The following is a 24,635-nucleotide window of genomic DNA, read 5'->3' as shown; positions in this document are numbered from 1 at the left end:
GAAAATGTCGTTCCCGCGAAAATAACTGGCTATTCGGATTGAGATTGATGTATTTGAAAAATTACACCAAATATATAAAAACACACTGAGCTGAAATTATCCTCTATCATATATATATATATATATATATATATCACAGTCCATATCCTTTGATAAAAAAATGGCCTCACTAAAGGTCAATTTTTGGTAATTATAATTGATTCTACATGGTTAATATAACACCAAATTGACTTCAGCAAAGGTCAAATATTGACATCAATATATTAACATCAACTTTCAAGAAATGTTTATGATGATCGTGATATTTTCTCCTGCCTATGCTAGAAAACTTTATGATGGAATGTGTAATAATACTCGTAAGTCTCGTTGTATTTAGAACGGCGAGAGAAAAAAGTTAAAAACACAATTTTGAAAATTTTATCAACAGTTTTTTTAATATATAGGAACGATGCCTTGTAAGAGAATTCATGATACGGCATATGCCTCATCTAAAATACATTCAAATGTGTGTTTAACGCTAAAATACGTGTCTTGTTTAACAACCGAAACATATCGAAATCAAGTGAGATACATAGTTACAATATGAAACCAGCGGCACTTGTCGCGTATCTTAACTTGACGTCACATATTTTTTATAAACTGCTAACTTACATTGTCGTTGAGACACCATTAAATGTTTGCATTAAGATAACATATGTTTTTTATAGAAAATTCTTCACTGATAACAAATTAAAATTATTGATTCGTATTTCGACATTCTGAAATCAATATCATATCAACTTTTAAGGAATCATGAAAATCAGACATTGCTCTATCTCTTCGCGTTCAATAGCCGTCATTCTAAGTGATGGGGAAAACTAATGATATATTCCGTAAATGCTTTGTCATTATGAGATGTTTTCCATTTTCGGAAGAGAAGCTGGAGGCATATCGACTTGAAATATTTCAAATGATCAGTAAAATAAACATTTAAGGAACCTTTCAATTAGCCGACGCATATTTTTAGTCTTATCACGGCTGAAAAACCGCACTATCTACATACTAATAAAACTTTTTATTTGAACGTAGGCCCTTATCATTGATGATATGTATTCGAAGGTGACATAGGTAACATGAGCCTACGTTCAAATATAGTTATCTCTTCTTGTATCCGTTTAGTAGACGGACAAAAGACCAGATAAGTGCAAAAATCGTATCCATCCACAAAAGGGCCACATTTTCATCAATTGTCCTGAAATGAAGACAGTTTGGATTTTCTGTAGGAAAGCACAACTAAAGTTAAGTTTTTAAATAATCGTTCTCTCCAGAGGATGAAAATATATATAATTTAAACATTACACATGTCCGTTTTGCATTTGTTCGGCCTCATGGCCATCTTAAGGTACACAGTAAAAAGACAAGCTAGGAAAAATCCATCATGAACATCTTAATATCATATTAATTATGAAAGTTAAGTTCCTTAAAGTGAAATTTTCTCTTTACTTCTTTAATGATTTCTTATGGAGAAAAGTGTCCGTTTAGTAGACAGACATAAAACTAGAAAAGTGCAAAGTCAATAGTACTCATCCAAAACCAATTAGGTCTGAGTTCTATACATTTTCATAAATTGAAGGAAATTTGAATTATTCGTAGGAAAAAATAACTAAAGTTACGTTCCTTAAAGTAAAAATTTCCCGTAACTTAATAAATTAAACTTTAAGTTAAGAAATGACCTGAAGGAAAGACACTTTGATAAAACTGTGTCCTGATCATGGGAGTATATTCCCCATTACTAGTAACGAAAGAGAAACTAGAACGACTTTTCAATGAACTGTTTTCAAATGTTCGGGTATGACGTATGAAGTCGTTCGCACTTTACGAATTATCGGAAATTTCTTTTGTTCTTTTTGACATTTTTTAATGCAGGCACTTCCGTGCTCTATCTAATGCGGGGTTTAAGTACAGACAGAAAATAAGAAGAATCTGATAGCGGAGGGAGGGCGCAAATGTAACAGAACAGCTCATTTTATATACTGAAAAACAACTTACTTTCGCGTGCTATTTAAATTTACTTATTTTGTCGGCGTTAAGAATTCGCGAGAATAAATTGATTCAAAGACGTTTCAACTACCAGAACAATATAGCTTTTAAATTGTAAAACTCGAAATTACAACACCTTGAAAAAGTCGTCAGTTTTGAAAACGCGAAAGTAATTTGCGATGAAAAAGTCGTTAGGTTTTAAAATGCGAAATTAAATCGCTGAGAAAAAGTCGTTAGGTTTGAAAACGCGAAATGAAGTCGTCGTGAAAAAGTCGCTAGGTTTGAAAATGCGAAATGAAGTTGTCGTGAAAAATTCGTTAGGTTTGAAAACGCGAAATTAAATCGCTGAGAAAAAGTATTTAGTTTTGAAAACGCGAAATTAAAGGGAAAATGCAGTCTAAGAGAAAATTAAAATTCGTACATATATTGGATAAAACCAGTTCTAATGGAAATTAGATCAGTCGGTTTTACTGTGGTATGCCTGAAAAGTCCATGGTTGTGACATGTGTGTAGATGACCAAACTCGCTCGCTGTCCGCCATTACACATTGTGGTCGAACTTCTTGTATGCCGAACCCTGTCCCTTGCTCATAGAGTAATGCAATTTTTGTCTAGAACTGCGCAAATCGCTCTGACAGTAGTGTGTTTACCTTATTGGGTGAATTGTCTTGCCTAAAAATCATTTTATCACCTTCTCAATGGTTATGTAGTTTATTTGATTAACGTGCGTGACTTTGGCTAGGATATGGGTACAGCGTCCATATAGTACCTGCTTAATCATATTAATCAACGATTTGATATTTCAACGATATTAAGTAAAATACTTAACAATGACGTGGAATTTGTTAATATTTTATGTTATATGTTTCATAAGAAATATAGAACAATACATTTATGCCATATTTTGCTTCTTGGTTATGTAAAAAATTAGCCTGAGTGAGTTGTCCCTTTAACTTGCCGGGAAAAAGTTGTTATGTTTGAAATCCCGAAATTCAGTCGGCGTGAAAAAGTCGTTAGTTTGAAAATACGAAATTCAGTCGCCGTGAAAAAAATCGTAAGGTTTGAAAACGTGATATTAGTCTCCGTGAAAAAATCATTAAATCTGAAAACGCAAAATTAAGCTGATTTAACACTAAATTTATTTTGTCTCGACATGCGACACAAATTTATTTTTTTATCTGCAATTTTGATTTAAACATACATGTATTTCATTTGTATCAAATATACACAATGGGATCGGGCACAAGTTGTCCAACTTATTTTAAGCCCTCTCCTTACAATGGCGAATGCTAAACTAAAATGTAACTGTTAAGTTGTTTTTGTTGTTGTTTGTTTTGTTCCGTTTGTCTTTCTTTTAATTAATCTGTAATTATTTACGAAGACCATTTAGGGAAAACTTGCTGTGAATGCAATCCGCATGCGCATGATAAAAACATGGTGTTTGGAGGATTGGTTGAGTAGTTAGTTGATTATATTAATGTCCTATTAACAGTCAGGGTCATTTAAGGAAGGCCTCCCATTTATAGTGTGTTGAGCGCTAAGCTTTGAGCGCTAAGCAGGAGCAGAAACTGCCATTCTTATAGACTTTGGTGTGTCTCGGTCAGGAGACAGAGCTGAGAGCCTTCTTCACAGAGGCGAGCGCTATAGTTAACTCGTGACCAAAAGTGAAGCGATGTCAAAGGAGACGTTAGAAAGTAGAAAGCAAGTTAGGAGAAAAAAAGTAAGTAAGAAAGAGGAGTGAAAATAAGATTCCATTTAGTCGCATTTTACGATCACATGGTTAAGGTGTTAGAATTGCATATACCTGCTGTTTGGATGGGAAGATTAGTATCAAGGGGGACATTGGGACAATGAATCATCTCATGTTCTTATTGGAAGTTTAAGACGGCCTTCCTTATAGCTGGGATGGTTAAGTAGCCAAAAAACGTGCAAAAACGAGACAATTGTATCGATTTCATTGCGCAACTTCTCCCCCTGTAGAACATAATATTTGTAAAAATAAATCTCAAATTCCCTTGCATAACAATCCTAGTGTAGGACATATCAATCCCTATATTACTCGAGTAGAATTTCGGTTTGTGCCATATAAATAGAGTTTATCTCTAGATACATAACCCATATCATATATACATAAATAGCATGTGAATTCAATTACCGCATTTGGCAAGGATTAGACTCCATGATACATTTGTCTGAATGGATTCACCGCCTTCATACAACAAATGTTCCAGGCGAGTGGTTCCAAATACGCGTAGACGACTAAACAGCGGCGTGGGCTAAACAAAAAACTGGTAAATGCAATACAATAGAGAATCGCTTCGGAAATAAGAAGAGAGACTATTTGTTTCAGTCGGCCAAATGAAAGAAGCAAATGAACAGCCGCCTGTTTTTCTCGGTGTTACAAATGTTGTTATTGTTAAATCATTTTTTGTCGCGGGGATAATGTTTTCGCGGTTTTTCGAGGCATCACTGTGATCTTGAAAAAAATTATCAGTGAGAAATACATGTAGGTCAATTTTAAGCTCTTCTAAAAATATAAAATATGTAGGTTAATTTAGGTTATTATCAATCTAGTTGCGAAAGTTTTATTCAGTTTAACTTCAGAAAAATATCGAACATTTAACAAGCCCCGTTGAGAGACAAACATTCAGATGGTTTGAGGAAAACCGTCGACAAACTATGTTAACTGCCCAATCGTTAGCCGCGGGAATAAGATAAATATCAGACTGGCGCGAAAATCCTTAAAAGACTAATATACTTTTAATCGAATTTACAGACAAATGATTACATGACTAAAAGCAGTAATTCAAACCTGCTATGCATATGGCACAAAGATAAGCAATGCTGTCTTGATAATTTTGCGATTCTTCGACATATGGTCTGCAAAACGAAAAAAACCCACATAAAATGTATTGACAAAATAACTCAACTTCAATTCTCATTTAAATGTCGTTGGAGTAAAAACAATGCGAGGGAAAATAAACTGAATTAAAGTCCAAAGAGAATTGTATATTTACATTTTCACTGCAGCCCTATTATGTAACCTTTACCAAGCGCAGTTGGCCTTCATCAGTCTATGAACTGCCATTTGCTTATTATAACATCATTATCATTTTATAAGTATCGAGGATGTGAAGTCATATGATACTACTTAACCTGTGTTCAGAAAAAAAATTGCAGCGATTATTTTTTGTAGTTTCTAATCTTCCGCAAATACGCAAATTTTAATAGTACACGAAAATAGGCTGCTTTACAGTACATGTACGAATGCCCAAAAGAGATCTATTTGCGAATGATAGAGTGGAAACGCGCATTCTTTTAACCGATGGACGTGAAGACTTGGGAGTCCCATTCCCAGCTCGAGGATACTTTTCCGGGTAGTCCTTACACAGCTAAGTTCCCTCCGAACATAACATGTTTGATTTCAATAAGCCGGTGAATAGGATAAATAACTGTTTCAAATAATGTGTAAAAGAAAGTTTAAGTCTTCCGACCCTCCATTACAACACAGCCCCACAGTCAACCACAGTGTACCGTTATACGGCCCTTTTGATGTACATCAAAGGACTAAATTACCTGTTCTGTTACCTCCAGTTTTACTATGACAAAGTCCAGGGGTGTGATCGGACTCCATGGAGTATCAATGATGCCCACTCATATGTACAGCTAATTCACAAGCTATTCTATTAGCCTTTGATATAAAAATAGAAAATCAAAATGGGGTAGATTTGCCGTGCTGGACCCTTCAAGGATACATATCACGGCTTCGTTCACGGGGCCAATATACAATTTATTAAAAATAAAGACACTATTATAAAATTATCTATCCTGACTTGTTTAACATGAACGAGATCTTGGTGAATCCTTGAGCTTTTGTCACTTCTCATTATTGATGACGATACTTTATATGGAAAAGTGATTTCCCAACTTCTCCGGCCCCTTCCTCTACTCCCTTAGCTCCAAACCACTACCTCACAGTATCGCTCTCTCTTCTCTTTTCTTTGTTTACTTTTCAAGTGTATACATTTGCTATCCTTTAGTATGAAAAATAACTTTGAATGTTCATGGTAAATTAGAATGTTAGATATGTATGAATGGGTGTGTGATAACAATGTTATGTTTAAATATCATGCATGCTTTTGAATTTTTTGGAAATTAACAAATAAAGAAAAAAATTTTAAAAAAATACAAGATCCTTTTTCTCACAATCCATTTTCAAAGTTACACCTGAATAGTTCATTTTGTTGAACACAGCTGTATAACGAATCTCTTCGGAGGTTTAATGTACGACAGTGTATCGTGTGCCAGTACTCATTAGGTACTGCAGACAAAGTTCTATCGTAATTTAATTAATCCGTATACCTAAAAATTATCAACCTTCTTTAAAAGAGTTAATTCTCATCGCAAACAGGAAGACTGCAGGTGCCAAATGAAAAAAAAAGAAAAAGTTTTTTTTGTTATTTTTAGAAGAGAAAGCATAAGCGTTATAGAAAACCGAATTGCACAAAGATATCGATATACAATTTTAGAACTCAATTTCATATATGTTACCACAAAACTGTTGGACATTTCCGTTCTATGTCCTAAAGTCAATGTACTACCAACATAGTGCAAACAAACTCATTTTGGTGACAATTAAGGTTTTCGCACGTTATGACTTTTTCAGATCGTTATATTTTGTGATAAACAACTGAAACAATAAAGTGTACCTGTATTTAATTTTTTTCATACTGACTTATTTTCACGAATTATTTTCGCCCGAGACCTTTTATCGCAACCGAAAAGGCTGCTTTGAAGCAAGATAATCATTAATACCGAGGAATTTTACAAATTGTATCAAGTATTTTAAATAAATTCTTTAAAACATTAATGCATTCGAATATATACCAAACATGTCTCATTCTATATACCAAACATGTCTTTATATATACCATAACATGTCACACTCTATATACCAAACATGTCACACTCTATATACCAAACATGTCACACTCTATATACCAACAGTCACTCTATGTCACACTCTATATACCAAACATGTCACACTCTATATACCAAACATGTCACACTCTATATACCAAACATGTCACACTCTATATACCAAACATGTCACACTCTATATACCAAACATGTCACACTCTATATACCAAACATGTCACACTCTATATACCAAACATGTCACACTCTATATACCAAACATGTCACACTCTATATATACCAAACATGTCACACTCTATATACCAAACATGTCACACTCTATATACCAAACATGTCACACTCTATATACCAAACATGTCACACTCTATATACCAAACATGTCACACTCTATATACCAAAACATGTCACACTCTATATACCAAACATGTCACACTCTATATATACCAAACATGTCACACTCTATATACCAAACATGTCACACTCTATATACCAAACATGTCACACACTATATACCAAACATGTCACACTCTATATACCAAACATGTCACACTCTATATATACAAACATGTCACACACTATATACCAAACATGTCACACTCTATATACCAAACATGTCACACTCTATATACCAAACATGTCACACTCTATATACCAAACATGTCACACTCTATATACCAAACATGTCACACTCTATATACCAAACATGTCACACTCTATATATACCAAACATGTCACACTCTATATACCAAACATGTCACACTCTATATACCAAACATGTCACACTCTATATACCAAACATGTCACACTCTATATACCAAACATGTCACACTCTATATACCAAACATGTCACACTCTATATACCAAACATGTCACACTCTATATATACCAAACATGTCACACTCTATATACCAAACATGTCACACTCTATATACCAAACATGTCACACTCTATATACCAAACATGTCACACTCTATATACCAAACATGTCACACTCTATATACCAAACATGTCACACACTCTATATACCAAACATGTCACACTCTATATACCAAACATGTCACACTCTATATACCAAACATGTCACACTCTATATACCAAACATGTCACACTCTATATATACCAAACATGTCACACTCTATATACCAAACATGTCACACTCTATATACCAAACATGTCACACTCTATATACCAAACATGTCACACACTCTATATACCAAACATGTCACACTCTATATACCAAACATGTCACACTCTATATACCAAACATGTCACACTCTATATACCAAACATGTCACACTCTATATACCAAACATGTCACACACTATATACCAAACATGTCACACTCTATATACCAAACATGTCACACTCTATATACCAAACATGTCACACTCTATATACCAAACATGTCACACTCTATATACCAAACATGTCACACTCTATATACCAAACATGTCACACACTATATACCAAACATGTCACACTCTATATTACCAAACATGTCACACTCTATATACCAAACATGTCACACTTATATACCAAACATGTCACACTCTATATACCAAACATGTCACACTCTATATACCAAACATGTCACACTCTATATACCAAACATGTCACACTCTATATACCAAACATGTCACACTCTATATACCAAACATGTCACACTCTATATACCAAACATGTCACACTTCCACTATATACCAAACATGTCACACTCTATATACCAAACATGTCACACTCATTACCAAACATGTCACACTCTATATACCAAACATGTCACACTCTATATACCAAACATGTCACACTCTATATATACCAAACATGTCACACTCTATATACCAAACATGTCACACTATATATACCAAACATGTCACACTCTAATACCAAACATGTCACACTCTATATACCAAACATGTCACACTCTATATACCAAACATGTCACACTCTATATACCAAACATGTCACACTCTATATACCAAACATGTCACACTCTATATACCAAACATGTCACACTCTATATACCAAACATGTCACACTCTATATACCAAACATGTCACACTCTATATACCAAACATGTCACACTCTATATACCAAACATGTCACACTCTATATACCAAACATGTCACACACTATATACCAAACATGTCACACTCTATATACCAAACATGTCACACTCTATATACCAAACATGTCACACTCTATATACCAAACATGTCCACCTTATACAATGTCCTTATATCCAAACATGTCACACTCTATATACCAAACATGTCACACTCTATATACCAAACATGTCACACTCTATATACCAACATGTCACACTCTATATACCAAACATGTCACTCTCTATATACCAAACATGTCACACTCTATATACCAAACATGTCACACTCTATATACCAAACATGTCACACTCTATACTATATACCAAACATGTCACACTCTATATACCAAACATGTCACACTCTATATACCAAACATGTCACACTCTATATACCAAACATGTCACACACTATATACCAAACATGTCACACTCTATATACCAAACATGTCACACTCTATATACCAAACATGTCACACTCTATATACCAAACATGTCACACTCTATATAACAAACATGTCACACTATATATACCAAACATGTCACACTCTATATACCAAACATGTCACACTCTATATACCAAACATGTCACACTCTATATACCAAACATGTCACACTCTATATACCAAACATGTCACACTCTATATACCAAACATGTCACACTCTATATACAAACATGTCACACTCTATATACCAAACATGTCACACTCTATATACCAAACATGTCACACTCTATATACCAAACATGTCACACTCTATATACCAAACATGTCACACTCTATATACCAAACATGTCACACTCTATATACCAAACATGTCACACACTATATACCAAACATGTCACACTCTATATACCAAACATGTCACACTCTATATACCAAACATGTCACACACTATATACCAAACATGTCACACTCTATATACCAAACATGTCACACACTATATACCAAACATGTCACACTCTATATACCAAACATGTCACACTCTATATACCAAACATGTCACACTCTATATACCAAACATGTCACACTCTATATACCAAACATGTCACACTCTATATACCAAACATGTCACACTCTATATACCAAACATGTCACACTCTATATACCAAACATGTCACACTCTATATACCAAACATGTCACACTCTATATATATACCAAACATGTCACACTCTATATACCAAACATGTCACACTCTATATACCAAACATGTCACACTCTATATACCAAACATGTCACACTCTTATATACCAAACATGTCACACTCTATATACCAAACATGTCACACTCTATATATACCAAACATGTCACACTCTATATACCAAACATGTCACACTATATACCAAACATGTCACACTATATACCAAACATGTCACACTCTATATACCAAACATGTCACACTCTATATACCAAACATGTCACACTCTATATACCAAACATGTCACACTCTATATACCAAACATGTCACACTCTATATACCAAACATGTCACACTCTATATACCAAACATGTCACACTCTATATATTACCAAAACATGTCACACTCTATATACCAAACATGTCACACTCTATATACCAAACATGTCACACTCTATATACCAAACATGTCACACTCTATATACCAAACATGTCACACTCTATATACCAAACATGTCACACACTATATACCAAACATGTCACACTCTATATACCAAACATGTCACACTCTATATACCAAACATGTCACACTCCTCTATATACAAACATGTCACACTCTATATATACCAAACATGTCACACTCTATATACCAAACATGTCACACTCTATATACCAAACATGTCACACTCTATATACCAAACATGTCACACTCTATATACCAAACATGTCACACTATATACCAAACATGTCACACTCTATATACCAAACATGTCACACTCTATATACCAAACATGTCACACTCTATATACCAACATGTCACATATATACCAAACATGTCACACTCTATATACCAAACATGTCACACTCTATATACCAAACATGTCACACTCTATATACCAAACATGTCACACTCTATATACCAAACATGTCACACTCTATATACCAAACATGTCACACTCTATATACCAAACATGTCACACTCTATATACCAAACATGTCACACTCTATATACCAAACATGTCACACTCTATATACCAAACATGTCACACTCTATATATACCAAACATGTCACACTCTATATACCAAACATGTCACACTCTATATACCAAACATGTCACACTCTATATACCAAACATGTCACACTCTATATACCAAACATGTCACACTCTATATACCAAACATGTCACACTCTATATACCAAACATGTCACACTCTATATACCAAACATGTCACACTCTATATACCAAACATGTCACACTCTATATACCAAACATGTCACACTCTATATACCAAACATGTCACACACTCTATATACCAAACATGTCACACTCTATATACCAAACATGTCACACTCTATATACCAAACATGTCACACTCTATATACCAAACATGTCACACTCTATATACCAAACATGTCACACTCTATATACCAAACATGTCACACTCTATATACCAAACATGTCACACTCTATATACCAAACATGTCACACTCTATATACCAAACATGTCACACTATATATACCAAACATGTCACACACTATATACCAAACATGTCACACTCTATATACCAAACATGTCACACTCTATATAACCAAACATGTCACACTCTATATACCAAACATGTCACACACTATATACCAAACATGTCACACTCTATATACCAAACATGTCACACTCTATATACCAAACATGTCACACTCTATATACCAAACATGTCACACTCTATATACCAAACATGTCACACTCTATATACCAAACATGTCACACTCTATATACCAAACATGTCACACTCTATATACCAAACATGTCACACTCTATATACCAAACATGTCACACTCTATATACCAAACATGTCACACTCTATATACCAAACATGTCACACTCTATATACCAAACATGTCACACACTATATACCAAACATGTCACACACTATATACCAAACATGTCACACTCTAATATACCAAACATGTCACACACTCTATATACCAAACATGTCACACTCTATATACCAAACATGTCACACTCTATATACCAAACATGTCACACTCTATATACCAAACATGTCACACTCTATATACCAAACATGTCACACTCTATATACCAAACATGTCACACTCTATATACCAAACATGTCACACACTATATACCAAACATGTCACACTCTATATACCAAACATGTCACACTCTATATACCAAACATGTCACACTTATATATACCAAACATGTCACACTCTATATACCAAACATGTCACACTCTATATACCAAACATGTCACACTCTATATACCAAACATGTCACACTCTATATACCAAACATGTCACACTCTATATACCAAACATGTCACACTCTATACAAACATACCTCTATATACCAAACATGTCACACTCTATATACCAAACATGTCACACTCTATATACCAAACATGTCACACTCTATATACCAAACATGTCACACTCTATATACCAAACATGTCACACTCTATATACCAAACATGTCACACCTCTATATACCAAACATGTCACACTCTATATACCATACATGTCACACTCTATATACCAAACATGTCACACTATAAATACCAAACATATCACACTCTATATACCAAACATGTCACACTCTATATACCAAACATGTCACACTCTATATACCAAACATGTCACACTCTATATACCAAACATGTCACACTCTATATACCAAACATGTCACACTCTATATACCAAACATGTCACACTCTATATACCAAACATGTCACACTCTATATACCAAACATGTCACACTCTATATACCAAACATGTCACACTTCATATACCAAACATGTCACACTCTATATACCAAACATGTCACACTCTATATACCAAACATGTCACACTCTATATACCAAACATGTCACACTCTATATACCAAACATGTCACACTCTATATACCAAACATGTCACACTCTATATACCAAACATGTCACACTCTATATACCAAACATGTCACACTCTATATACCAAACATGTCACACTCTATATACCAAACATGTCACTCTCTATATACCAAACATGTCACACTCTATATACCAAACATGTCACACTCTATATACCAAACATGTCACACTCTATATACCAAACATGTCACACTCTATATACCAAACATGTCACACTCTATATACCAAACATGTCACACTATATATACCAAACATGTCACACTCTATATACCAAACATGTCACACACTATATACCAAACATGTCACACTCTATATACCAAACATGTCACACTCTATATACCAAACATGTCACACTCTATATACCAAACATGTCACACTCTATATACCAAACATGTCACACTCTATATACCAAACATGTCACACTCTATATACCAAACATGTCACACTCTATATACCAAACATGTCACACTCTATATACCAAACATGTCACACTCTATATACCAAACATGTCACACTCTATATACCAAACATGTCACACTCTATATACCAAACATGTCACACACTATATACCAAACATGTCACACTCTATATACCAAACATGTCACACTCTATATACCAAACATGTCACACTCTATATACCAAACATGTCACACTCTATATACCAAACATGTCACACTCTATATACCAAACATGTCACACTCTATATACCAAACATGTCACACTCTATATACCAAACATGTCACACTCTATATACCAAACATGTCACACACTATATACCAAACATGTCACACTCTATATACCAAACATGTCACACTCTATATATACCAAACATGTCACACTCTATATACCAAACATGTCACACTCTATATACCAAACATGTCACACTATATATACCAAACATGTCACACTCTATATACCAAACATGTCACACTCTATATACCAAACATGTCACACTCTATATACCAAACATGTCACACACTCTATATACCAAACATGTCACACTCTATATACCAAACATGTCACACTCTATATACCAAACATGTCACACTCTATATACCAAACATGTCACACTCTATATACCAAACATGTCACACTCTATATACCAAACATGTCACACTCTATATACCAAACATGTCACACTCTATATACCAAACATGTCACACTCTATATACCAAACATGTCACACTCTATATACCAAACATGTCACACTCTATATACCAAACATGTCACACTCTATATACCAAACATGTCACACTCTATATACCAAACATGTCACACTCTATATACCAAACATGTCACACTCTATATACCAAACATGTCACACTCTATATACCAAACATGTCACACTCTCTATATACCAAACATGTCACACTCTATATACCAAACATGTCACACTCTATATACCAAACATGTCACACTCTATATACCAAACATGTCACACTCTATATACCAAACATGTCACACTCTATATACCAAACATGTCACACTCTATATATACCAAACATGTCACACTCTATATACCAAACATGTCACACTCTATATACCAAACATGTCACACTCTATATACCAAACATGTCACACTCTATATACCAAACATGTCACACACTCTATATACCAAACATGTCACACTCTATATACCAAAACATGTCACACTCTATATACCAAACATGTCACACTCTATATACCAAACATGTCACACTCTATATACCAAACATGTCACACTCTATATACCAAACATGTCACACTCTATATACCAAACATGTCACACTCTATATACCAAACATGTCACACTCTATATACCAAACATGTCACACTCTATATACCAAACATGTCACACTCTATATACCAAACATGTCACACTCTATATACCAAACATGTCACACTCTATATACCAAACATGTCACACTCTATATACCAAACATGTCACACTCTATATTACCAAACATGTCACACTCTATATACCAAACATGTCACACTCTATATACCAAACATGTCACACTCTATATACCAAACATGTCACACTCTATATACCAAACATGTCACACTCTATATACCAAACATGTCACACTCTATATACCAAACATGTCACACTCTATATATACCAAACATGTCACACTCTTATATACCAAACATGTCACACTCTATATACCAAACATGTCACACTCTATATACCAAACATGTCACACTCTATATACCAAACATGTCACACTCTATATACCAAACATGTCACACTCTATATACCAAACATGTCACACTCTATATACCAAACATGTCACACTCTATATACCAAACATGTCACACTCTATATACCAAACATGTCACACTCTATATACCAAACATGTCACACTCTATATACCAAACATGTCACACCTCTATATACCAAACATGTCACACTCTATATACCAAACATGTCACACTCTATATACCAAACATGTCACACTCTATATACCAAACATGTCACACTCTATATACCAAACATGTCACACTCTATATACCAAACATGTCACACTCTATATACCAAACATGTCACACACTATATACCAAACATGTCACACTCTATATACCAAACATGTCACACTCTATATACCAAACATGTCACACTCTATATACCAAACATGTCACACTCTATATACCAAACATGTCACACTCTATATACCAAACATGTCACACTCTATATACCAAACATGTCACACTCTATATATACCAAACATGTCACACTCTATATACCAAACATGTCACACACTTATATACCAAACATGTCACACTCTATATACCAAACATGTCACACTCTATATACCAAACATGTCACACACTAACCAAACATGTCACACTTATATACCAAACATGTCACACTCTATATACCAAACATGTCACACTCTATATACCAAACATGTCACACTCTATATATATACCAAACATGTCACACTCTATATACCAAACATGTCACACTCTATATAAAAAACATGTCACACTCTATATACCAAACATGTCACACTCTTATATACCAAACATGTCACACTCTATATACCAAACATGTCACACTCTATATACCAAACATGTCACACTCTATATACCAAACATGTCACACTCTATATACCAAACATGTCACACTCTATATACCAAACATGTCACACTCTATATACCAAACATGTCACACTATATATACCAAACATGTCACACTCTATATACCAAACATGTCACACTCTATATACCAAACATGTCACACTCTATATACCAAACATGTCACACTCTATATACCAAACATGTCACACTCTATATACCAAACATGTCACACTCTATATACCAAACATGTCACACTCTATATACCAAACATGTCACACTCTATATACCAAACATGTCACACTCTATATACCAAACATGTCACACTCTATATACCAAACATGTCACACTCTATATACCAAACATGTCACACTCTATATACCAAACATGTCACACTCTATATACCAAACATGTCACACTCTATATACCAAACATGTCACACTCTATATACCAAACATGTCACACACTATATACCAAACATGTCACACTCTATATACCAAACATGTCACACTGTATATACCAAACATGTCACACTCTATATACCAAACATGTCACACTCTATATACCAAACATGTCACACTCTATATACCAAACATGTCACACTCTATATACCAAACATGTCACACTCTATATACCAAACATGTCACACTCTATATACCAAACATGTCACACTCTATATACCAAACATGTCACACTCTATATACCAAACATGTCACACTCTATATACCAAACATGTCACACTCTATATACCAAACATGTCACACTCTATATACCAAACATGTCACACTCTATATATCAAACATGTCACCCTCTATATACCAAACATGTCACACTCTATATACCAAACATGTCCCTCTCTATATACCAAACATGTCACACTCTATATACCAAACATGTCACACTCTATATACCAAACATGTCACACTCTATATACCAAACATGTCACACTCTATATACCAAACATGTCACACTCTATATACCAAACATGTCACACTCTATATACCAAACATGTCACACTCTATATACCAAACATGTCACACTCTATATACCAAACATGTCACACTCTATATACCAAACATGTCACACTCTATATACCAAACATGTCACACTCTATATACCAAACATGTCACACTCTATATACCAAACATGTCACACTCTATATACCAAACATGTCACACTCTATATACCAAACATGTCACACTCTATATACCAAACATGTCACACTCTATATACCAAACATGTCACACTCTATATACCAAACATGTCACACACTATATACCAAACATGTCACACTCTATATACCAAACATGTCACACTCTATATACCAAACATGTCACACTCTATATACCAAACATGTCACACTCTATATACCAAACATGTCACACTCTATATACCAAACATGTCACACTCTATATACCAAACATGTCACACTCTATATACCAAACATGTCACACTCTATATACCAAACATGTCACACTCTATATATACCAAACATGTCACACTCTATATACCAAACATGTCACACTTATATACCAAACATGTCACACTCTATATACCAAACATGTCACACTCTATATACCAAACATGTCACACTCTATATACCAAACATGTCACACTCTATATACCAAACATGTCACACTCTATATACCAAACATGTCACACTCTATATACCAAACATGTCACACTCTATATACCAAACATGTCACACTCTATATACCAAACATGTCACACTCTATATAAAAAACATGTCACACTCTATACCAAACATGTCACACTCTATATACCAAACATGTCACACTCTATATACCAAACATGTCACACTCTATATACCAAACATGTCACACTCTATATACCAAACATGTCACACTCTATATACCAAACATGTCACACTCTATATACCAAACATGTCACACTCTATATACCAAACATGTCACACTCTATATACCAAACATGTCACACTCTATATACCAAACATGTCACATTCTATATATCAAACATGTCACACACTATATATACCAAACATGTCACACACTATATACCAAACATGTCACACTCTATATACCAAACATATCACACTCTATATACCAAACATGTCACACTCTATATACCAAACATGTCACACTCTATATACCAAACATGTCACACTCTATATACCAAACATGTCACACTCTATATACCAAACATGTCACACTCTATATACCAAACATGTCACACTCTATATACCAAACATGTCACACTCTATATACCAAACATGTCACACTCTATATACCAAACATGTCACACTCTATATACCAAACATGTCACACTCTATATACCAAACATGTCACACTCTATATACCAAACATGTCACACTCTATATACCAAACATTCACACTCTATATACCAAACATGTCACAACTCATATATACCAAACATGTCACACCACTATATACCAAACATGTCACACTATATACCAAACATGTCACACTCTATATACCAAACATGTCACACTCTATATACCAAACATGTCACACTTATATACCAAACATGTCACACTCTATATACCAAACATGTCACACCTATATACCAAACATGTCACACCTATATACCAAACATGTCACACTCTATATACCAAACATGTCACACTCTATATACCAAACATGTCACACTCTATATACCAAACATGTCACACTCTATATACCAAACATGTCACACTCTATATACCAAACATGTCACACTCTATATACCAAACATGTCACACTCTATATACCAAACATGTCACACTCTATATACCAAACATGTCACACTCTATATACAAACATGTCACACTCTATATACCAAACATGTCACACATATATACCAAACATGTCACACTCTATATATATACCAAACATGTCACACTCTATATACCAAACATGTCACACTCTATATACCAAACATGTCACACTCTATATACCAAACATGTCACACTCTATATACCAAACATGTCACACTCTATATACCAAACATGTCACACTCTATATACCAAACATGTCACACTCTATATATATACCAAACATGTCACACTCTATATACCAAACATGTCACACTCTATCTACCAAACATGTCACACTCTATATACCAAACATGTCACACTCTATATACCAAACATGTCACACTCTATATACCAAACATGTCACACTCTATATACCAAACATGTCACACTCTATATACCAAACATGTCACACACTATATACCAAACATGTCACACTCTATATACCAAACATGTCACACTCTATTATAAAATACAACATGTCAAACATGTAATACCAAACATGTCACAAACATGTCACACTCTATATACCAAACATGTCACACTCTATATACCAAACATGTCACACTCTATATACCAAACATGTCACACTCTATATACCAAACATGTCACACTCTATGTACCAAACATGTCACCCTCTATATACCAAACATGTCACACATTATATACCAAACATGTTACCCTCTATATATCAAGCATGTTATATCCTATATAAAGCATGAAGCGTATACTTAGCTAGGTATAATATTGATTTGTTCATGCTTTGATACTCACGTAGTCTTTATTTCTTCATAATGTTAAGTAATCATCATCACAATTAAGGTTTTATTTAGCGCTTGGAAAAGTTGAATCCATAATGCAGATAAACAAAGCCATTACAATTTTAACATGCAAGCAATATATTAGATGGATAACTTTTAAAATAGAATTTGTAAACAATACGTTACCTTGTTTGCGCCCGTGTATACAACACGTGTTGAGAAAATATTCCGCACGTTAGTATCACCCACAACATTATAATATAGATTAGGACACAGCTATGTCTCCACACTGTTATCGTTCACTAAAGAACTGGCACTAGCGTGTGCGATTACGTGTGTTCGTGCCCGCTCTCGCTACTATCAACTGATGAACAGCAACACATGACCGCGTGTCCGTTGAGAAGTTCGGCGTGGTCACATCAATTCAAATAGTCACATGATTACCGTCAAGGCTTATCATTGGTGAAGTGGTAACACGGCGACGCACTGCGAAAATTCCACTTTTATGTTTTCTTTGAAGTTATTAGTCAAGTCATACCTATTGCTAATTTAATATAACTAACTATGAAAATCAATATAAGCTCTAGATGCAATGATGGATATGTTGGTGTATTGATAAAACCGCATGTTACATGTACGTTTTTTTAACTTACATTATCATCCGTATGCGCAGATGTACGAATTAATTATTTTAGAAACATAAATCGCATCTAAATATCATAAACTGGGGATGTGGATGTGGCGCAGAGGTAGAAGGCGCAGCTATGTTTGGCTAGGCGATCGGGTGCCGTAGATCGTGAGTTCGAGGCCCGGATAGGGCAGGAGTCAATAAATTGTTATGCTTTGTTAAATTGTGTTTCTTTGATATTTTATAAAATATTTATATATATATTCAATATGCACGGAAGTTTTATATCGTCCTCAAGTTAACCAACTATTTTTGCACAGGTACAACAGAACCATATGATATTCATCGCGAAATTAATTCGTCGCAAAGATAAATTGGTCTACAGTAATTAAGTCTCATTGATATTTGCGCGAGAATGTTTTTACAGAAAACGGAAAATATATAACATATAAGCACCCATGAAAACTTTCTAGCGATTCATTAACTGTGATCAATTCGTACACGTAACACTTATCCTATTATTGAAGTTGAATATCACGTAGTTAATTTTGTTTACCTACGGGGTTTGCGCTAAGTATATAATTAATGATGTCCTTCACAGATAAAATGGCATGCATTTCATTTTCTGTTCGTAAAAAGGATATGGAAATGCCATAAATACAAACCTTGATCTATAACTAATACTTTCAGCTCTTCAATACAACATTTTATCAAATGTAATGTACGGAAATAATAAAATCAAAATATGAAGTATTAAAGTTTTAGTTAAAGTGCTAGATCTTGACCTTGCTATTTATCTACCATCTCATTTCCAGTAAATTCCCCGAAATAGATTAAAACCAATTCATACTGTATTACTTTAAAATTTCAAATGTAGAATTCGTTCGTTTTTTGTTTTTTGTTTTTTTTTTTTTTTTTTTTTTTTTTTTTTGTGGTTACTGTTGAAATACGAATATAAAAACAAGTAAGACAATTCATACATCATTATTATCACACCTTTGTCTTTGATAATGAACGTTTTGCCCATGCGATAATAGTGCTGTCCGTGACGTCATATCAGCGCCCGGGCTGATATCACATTATGACGTCATAATTTGATATCAGCCCGGGCTGATATCAGTTATTAGCCCGGGCTGATATCACGTCATCCGGGGTTTTCACTCCGGATTTTAGGGTTGTCGCTTCGATTCAGTTTACTACAGACGATAAGTTGAATAACGGATACGATTTCCAATTTCAAAATAGCTCTCGGATAGACGTATTGAGAAAGATATCAGAAATCAGAAATAGTCTGTTTCATGATGATTTTACTGGAGATAAAGGTCTTAACTAAGATCAGGTTGAAATGAGTTTTGTCCACAGTGCCGAAAACAAAGCATCGCAATTCACATAAATATAACACAAAAAGAATGTATTCGGTATAAATAAAATCAACGACATGCGTTTGTCAACAAGAAGAGACACGGGAATAAATAAGACAGTTTAATACGTGTAGTTTAATTTCACCGTCGAATTCATAATTCCTGTCCGTTGTAAAACTGATCATTCTGAAATGAACCCGCTTTGCCGGAATTTGTTGAAAACATTATCATCTTAAGTGATAGTTAACATTCACTAGGATCTTGTTAATTTTGCTTAAAATTTATGTTTCAACTCGTTCATTGAAATGGGGATTATGTATTTGTAAAAAACCTATACATGAACAGTGTACATGTAATGAAGTTTTTCACTGTTTCAACATTAAATTGGCCTACAATATGACCAGTGGCATATCGGTCATTGATCAATACCTTTAAATACATGTTTTTAAATTGTTAAAATTTCTTTCTCCTTCTTTTCAAAGTGTGTGATAAAAAGGTTATGATATGTCAATTTTGATATCGCACCCTTTATTAGCCCTTGACCTGATATCAGCCCTCAGGCCTGCGTCCCTTGGGCTGATATGGCGGTTTCGGGCTGATAAAGGGTGCGATATCAAAATTGTCATATAATAACCTCTAATTATCATTGATCCATCGTCAAATCACGAAAAATTCTATCCACGAAATAATTTAAAAGCTCTAAACCACGAAAAAAAATACCCACGAATAACCAATGTAATACAGTAACCATCGCAAAATCACCGTCACGAAGATGTCTTTAAAATTTATTTTAGTAATTTCTCTGTGTATAACATGTAAAGGGCATGAATTCATCAATGCAGCATTTTATTAAAATAAACTGTAAAATCAACTTATTTTAGCGTGTAAATAAATTTCGCGGTCATTTGGTATCCACAATAATGAATCACCACGAATACGTTAAATCTAAAAGTTAAAATATGTATTTTAACTATATAAATCGACAAATTTACAATAATTTCTCTTCTTTTTGTGCTTAAAATGGAGTTTGTGAAATTCTATTTGCAGTTGCTTACATTGCTGTTTCCGTGTGTGTTATTAATATAATTCATTAAAGTCCAACAACAGTTTTTGATGAAACGCTACCTCAAACAGAAATACATATTAAACCTAACTATTTTCCTATAAAATTTTATATAAAATTTATATATTTTAAGTATTTGCCGATTTTGACTGAAGATTCTTAACGCTTTTTGGCTGATTACGGCCATTTCGTATTGTCGTCGTCGCATTTTTGTTATGATGTGCGCATGGCTTTACCTAACTATATATTTCATGCTAATGAAGCTTAAGGCACACATGGGTTCTGCAATTTGCGCGTTGAAATTATGACCCAGAATGTACCCAATATAACTATAATGTAGTACTTGATAATCTCGTTACTCGGAGAAATCCGGCAATGTTCTGAAGTTTTTTTCCGAAGATTGCCGGAAATTTCTCCGGGATGTTGCGATTGTCATAAGCTTAAGTAAGCCGATATATACTGAGTTGTATTGATTTGTTTAAGATTCGTCCGTTTGGTAATAATGACGAATGTCCAAACAGCTTTGTGTTGATTTAGCGTTATTATACAATTACAATTCTATTTTTTATTTCCTACCATGTTTGGAAAACTTGTGTCCCTATTCTCAACTTTATGACAATTAAAATTTTTTGTTATTTTCTCATTTCACATTACATTAAAATGCAATAGAAAGGTAAGCACATCTAAGAGTGTTGTCCAACCACAAAAGTCGATTATACTGTAAACAAACTAATATCTGCGTGCAATTAAATTTCACTTTACTTAAACCTACGTCATATGGGGGAACAACAAACGAGAATAAATAAATTGAAAACATTTATTTATGAACGACTGCCTATGCTCTTATGAATTTAGCTTTTTCAACATTTTAACCAAGTCTTGCCATCGGAGTTGGTGAATAGGAGATTTCAGAAAAGATGGCGTGACGTCACAGAAAGAACAATAACAGATACGTAAACGTACATCACTGCTTCATAATCGATACTTTGTCAAAAGTTTACGCTTTCATACATGCAAATTCTGGAAATGATTTCTTATTGTTTCACAGGTTACGGATGTTAACATTTTTATATTTTCATCTGTTTATTGCTAAATTTAATGCCGAAGCCACCCATCAAGGCGCTGCCGGGCCATCACACGTAGGCCTACCCGATTTTGTTCATACGTATAAATTCAGGTTGTGAAAAGGTGTTTATGAAAAGATGATCTATTTCAATGTATGTTCCTGTTATACATGAAAAACTGTTCACAATACGATATGATATAAACAAAACGTGAACCACCTGACCAGACCAAGGCCGCTCGTGTATGGCTTCGTTGCTGGTAGATCACCGCAGGCCACAGCATTGTTTGGGAAACAAATCATATCAATAATTACCAACACTTTTATCTCAAAAAGTACTTGTTTAAGATGTATATTCGTTATTTAATATGTACATGTTGTTTTAATGAAATACTCTTGTATCAACTACTGTTTTACACGTACACGTATGGATGCCGATCTCGTAAAATAATATGGTGAAATCGTTCAGAACTTTCATGCTGCAGATTTCATTTTTAATATTTCATTTTCAGCCGCTTTTATGCCATGGACTGCTGTGTTAAGTCTCAAACTAAAGTGGTATTACTTTTAGATAATTGGAATACATATTACGTAGACTTCATTTAAATTGATATAAATTACAGATCGTAGTACTGTAAATGCCGACCAGGATACATTGCGCACGGCTTCGAGAATCCTAAATATCCAAAGTTTTGTTTAAAAATATGATAAAAAGAACCTGCAAACTGACTCATTTGTATGTTATAAACTAAATCCCGAAATTGATGACAAAAAAATAACCAGAAT

At 34.1% G+C, this 24,635-nt stretch overlaps 1 protein-coding gene across 1 annotated transcript in view; it reads right to left on the bottom strand.

Annotated features, from left to right (window-relative positions):
• LOC138330152 (glycine receptor subunit alpha-2-like) overlaps positions 1-20,391 on the bottom strand; it is a 48,018-nt gene extending 27,627 nt beyond the window's left edge. The window contains exon 1 of the mRNA XM_069277570.1: positions 19,921-20,391. Coding sequence (XP_069133671.1) covers positions 19,921-19,988 — 68 coding nt within the window. The 5' untranslated portion in view covers positions 19,989-20,391. The remainder of the gene's footprint in view (positions 1-19,920) is intronic.
• Between the last annotated feature and the right edge of the window lie 4,244 nt (positions 20,392-24,635).

This window comes from Argopecten irradians, chromosome 8 (assembly GCF_041381155.1).
Source record: "Argopecten irradians isolate NY chromosome 8, Ai_NY, whole genome shotgun sequence".
In the NCBI taxonomy this organism is placed as follows: Eukaryota; Metazoa; Mollusca; class Bivalvia; order Pectinida; family Pectinidae; genus Argopecten; species Argopecten irradians.
The sequence above is the reverse complement of the archived record's forward strand: the minus strand, read 5'-3'. Positions and strand labels throughout refer to the sequence as shown.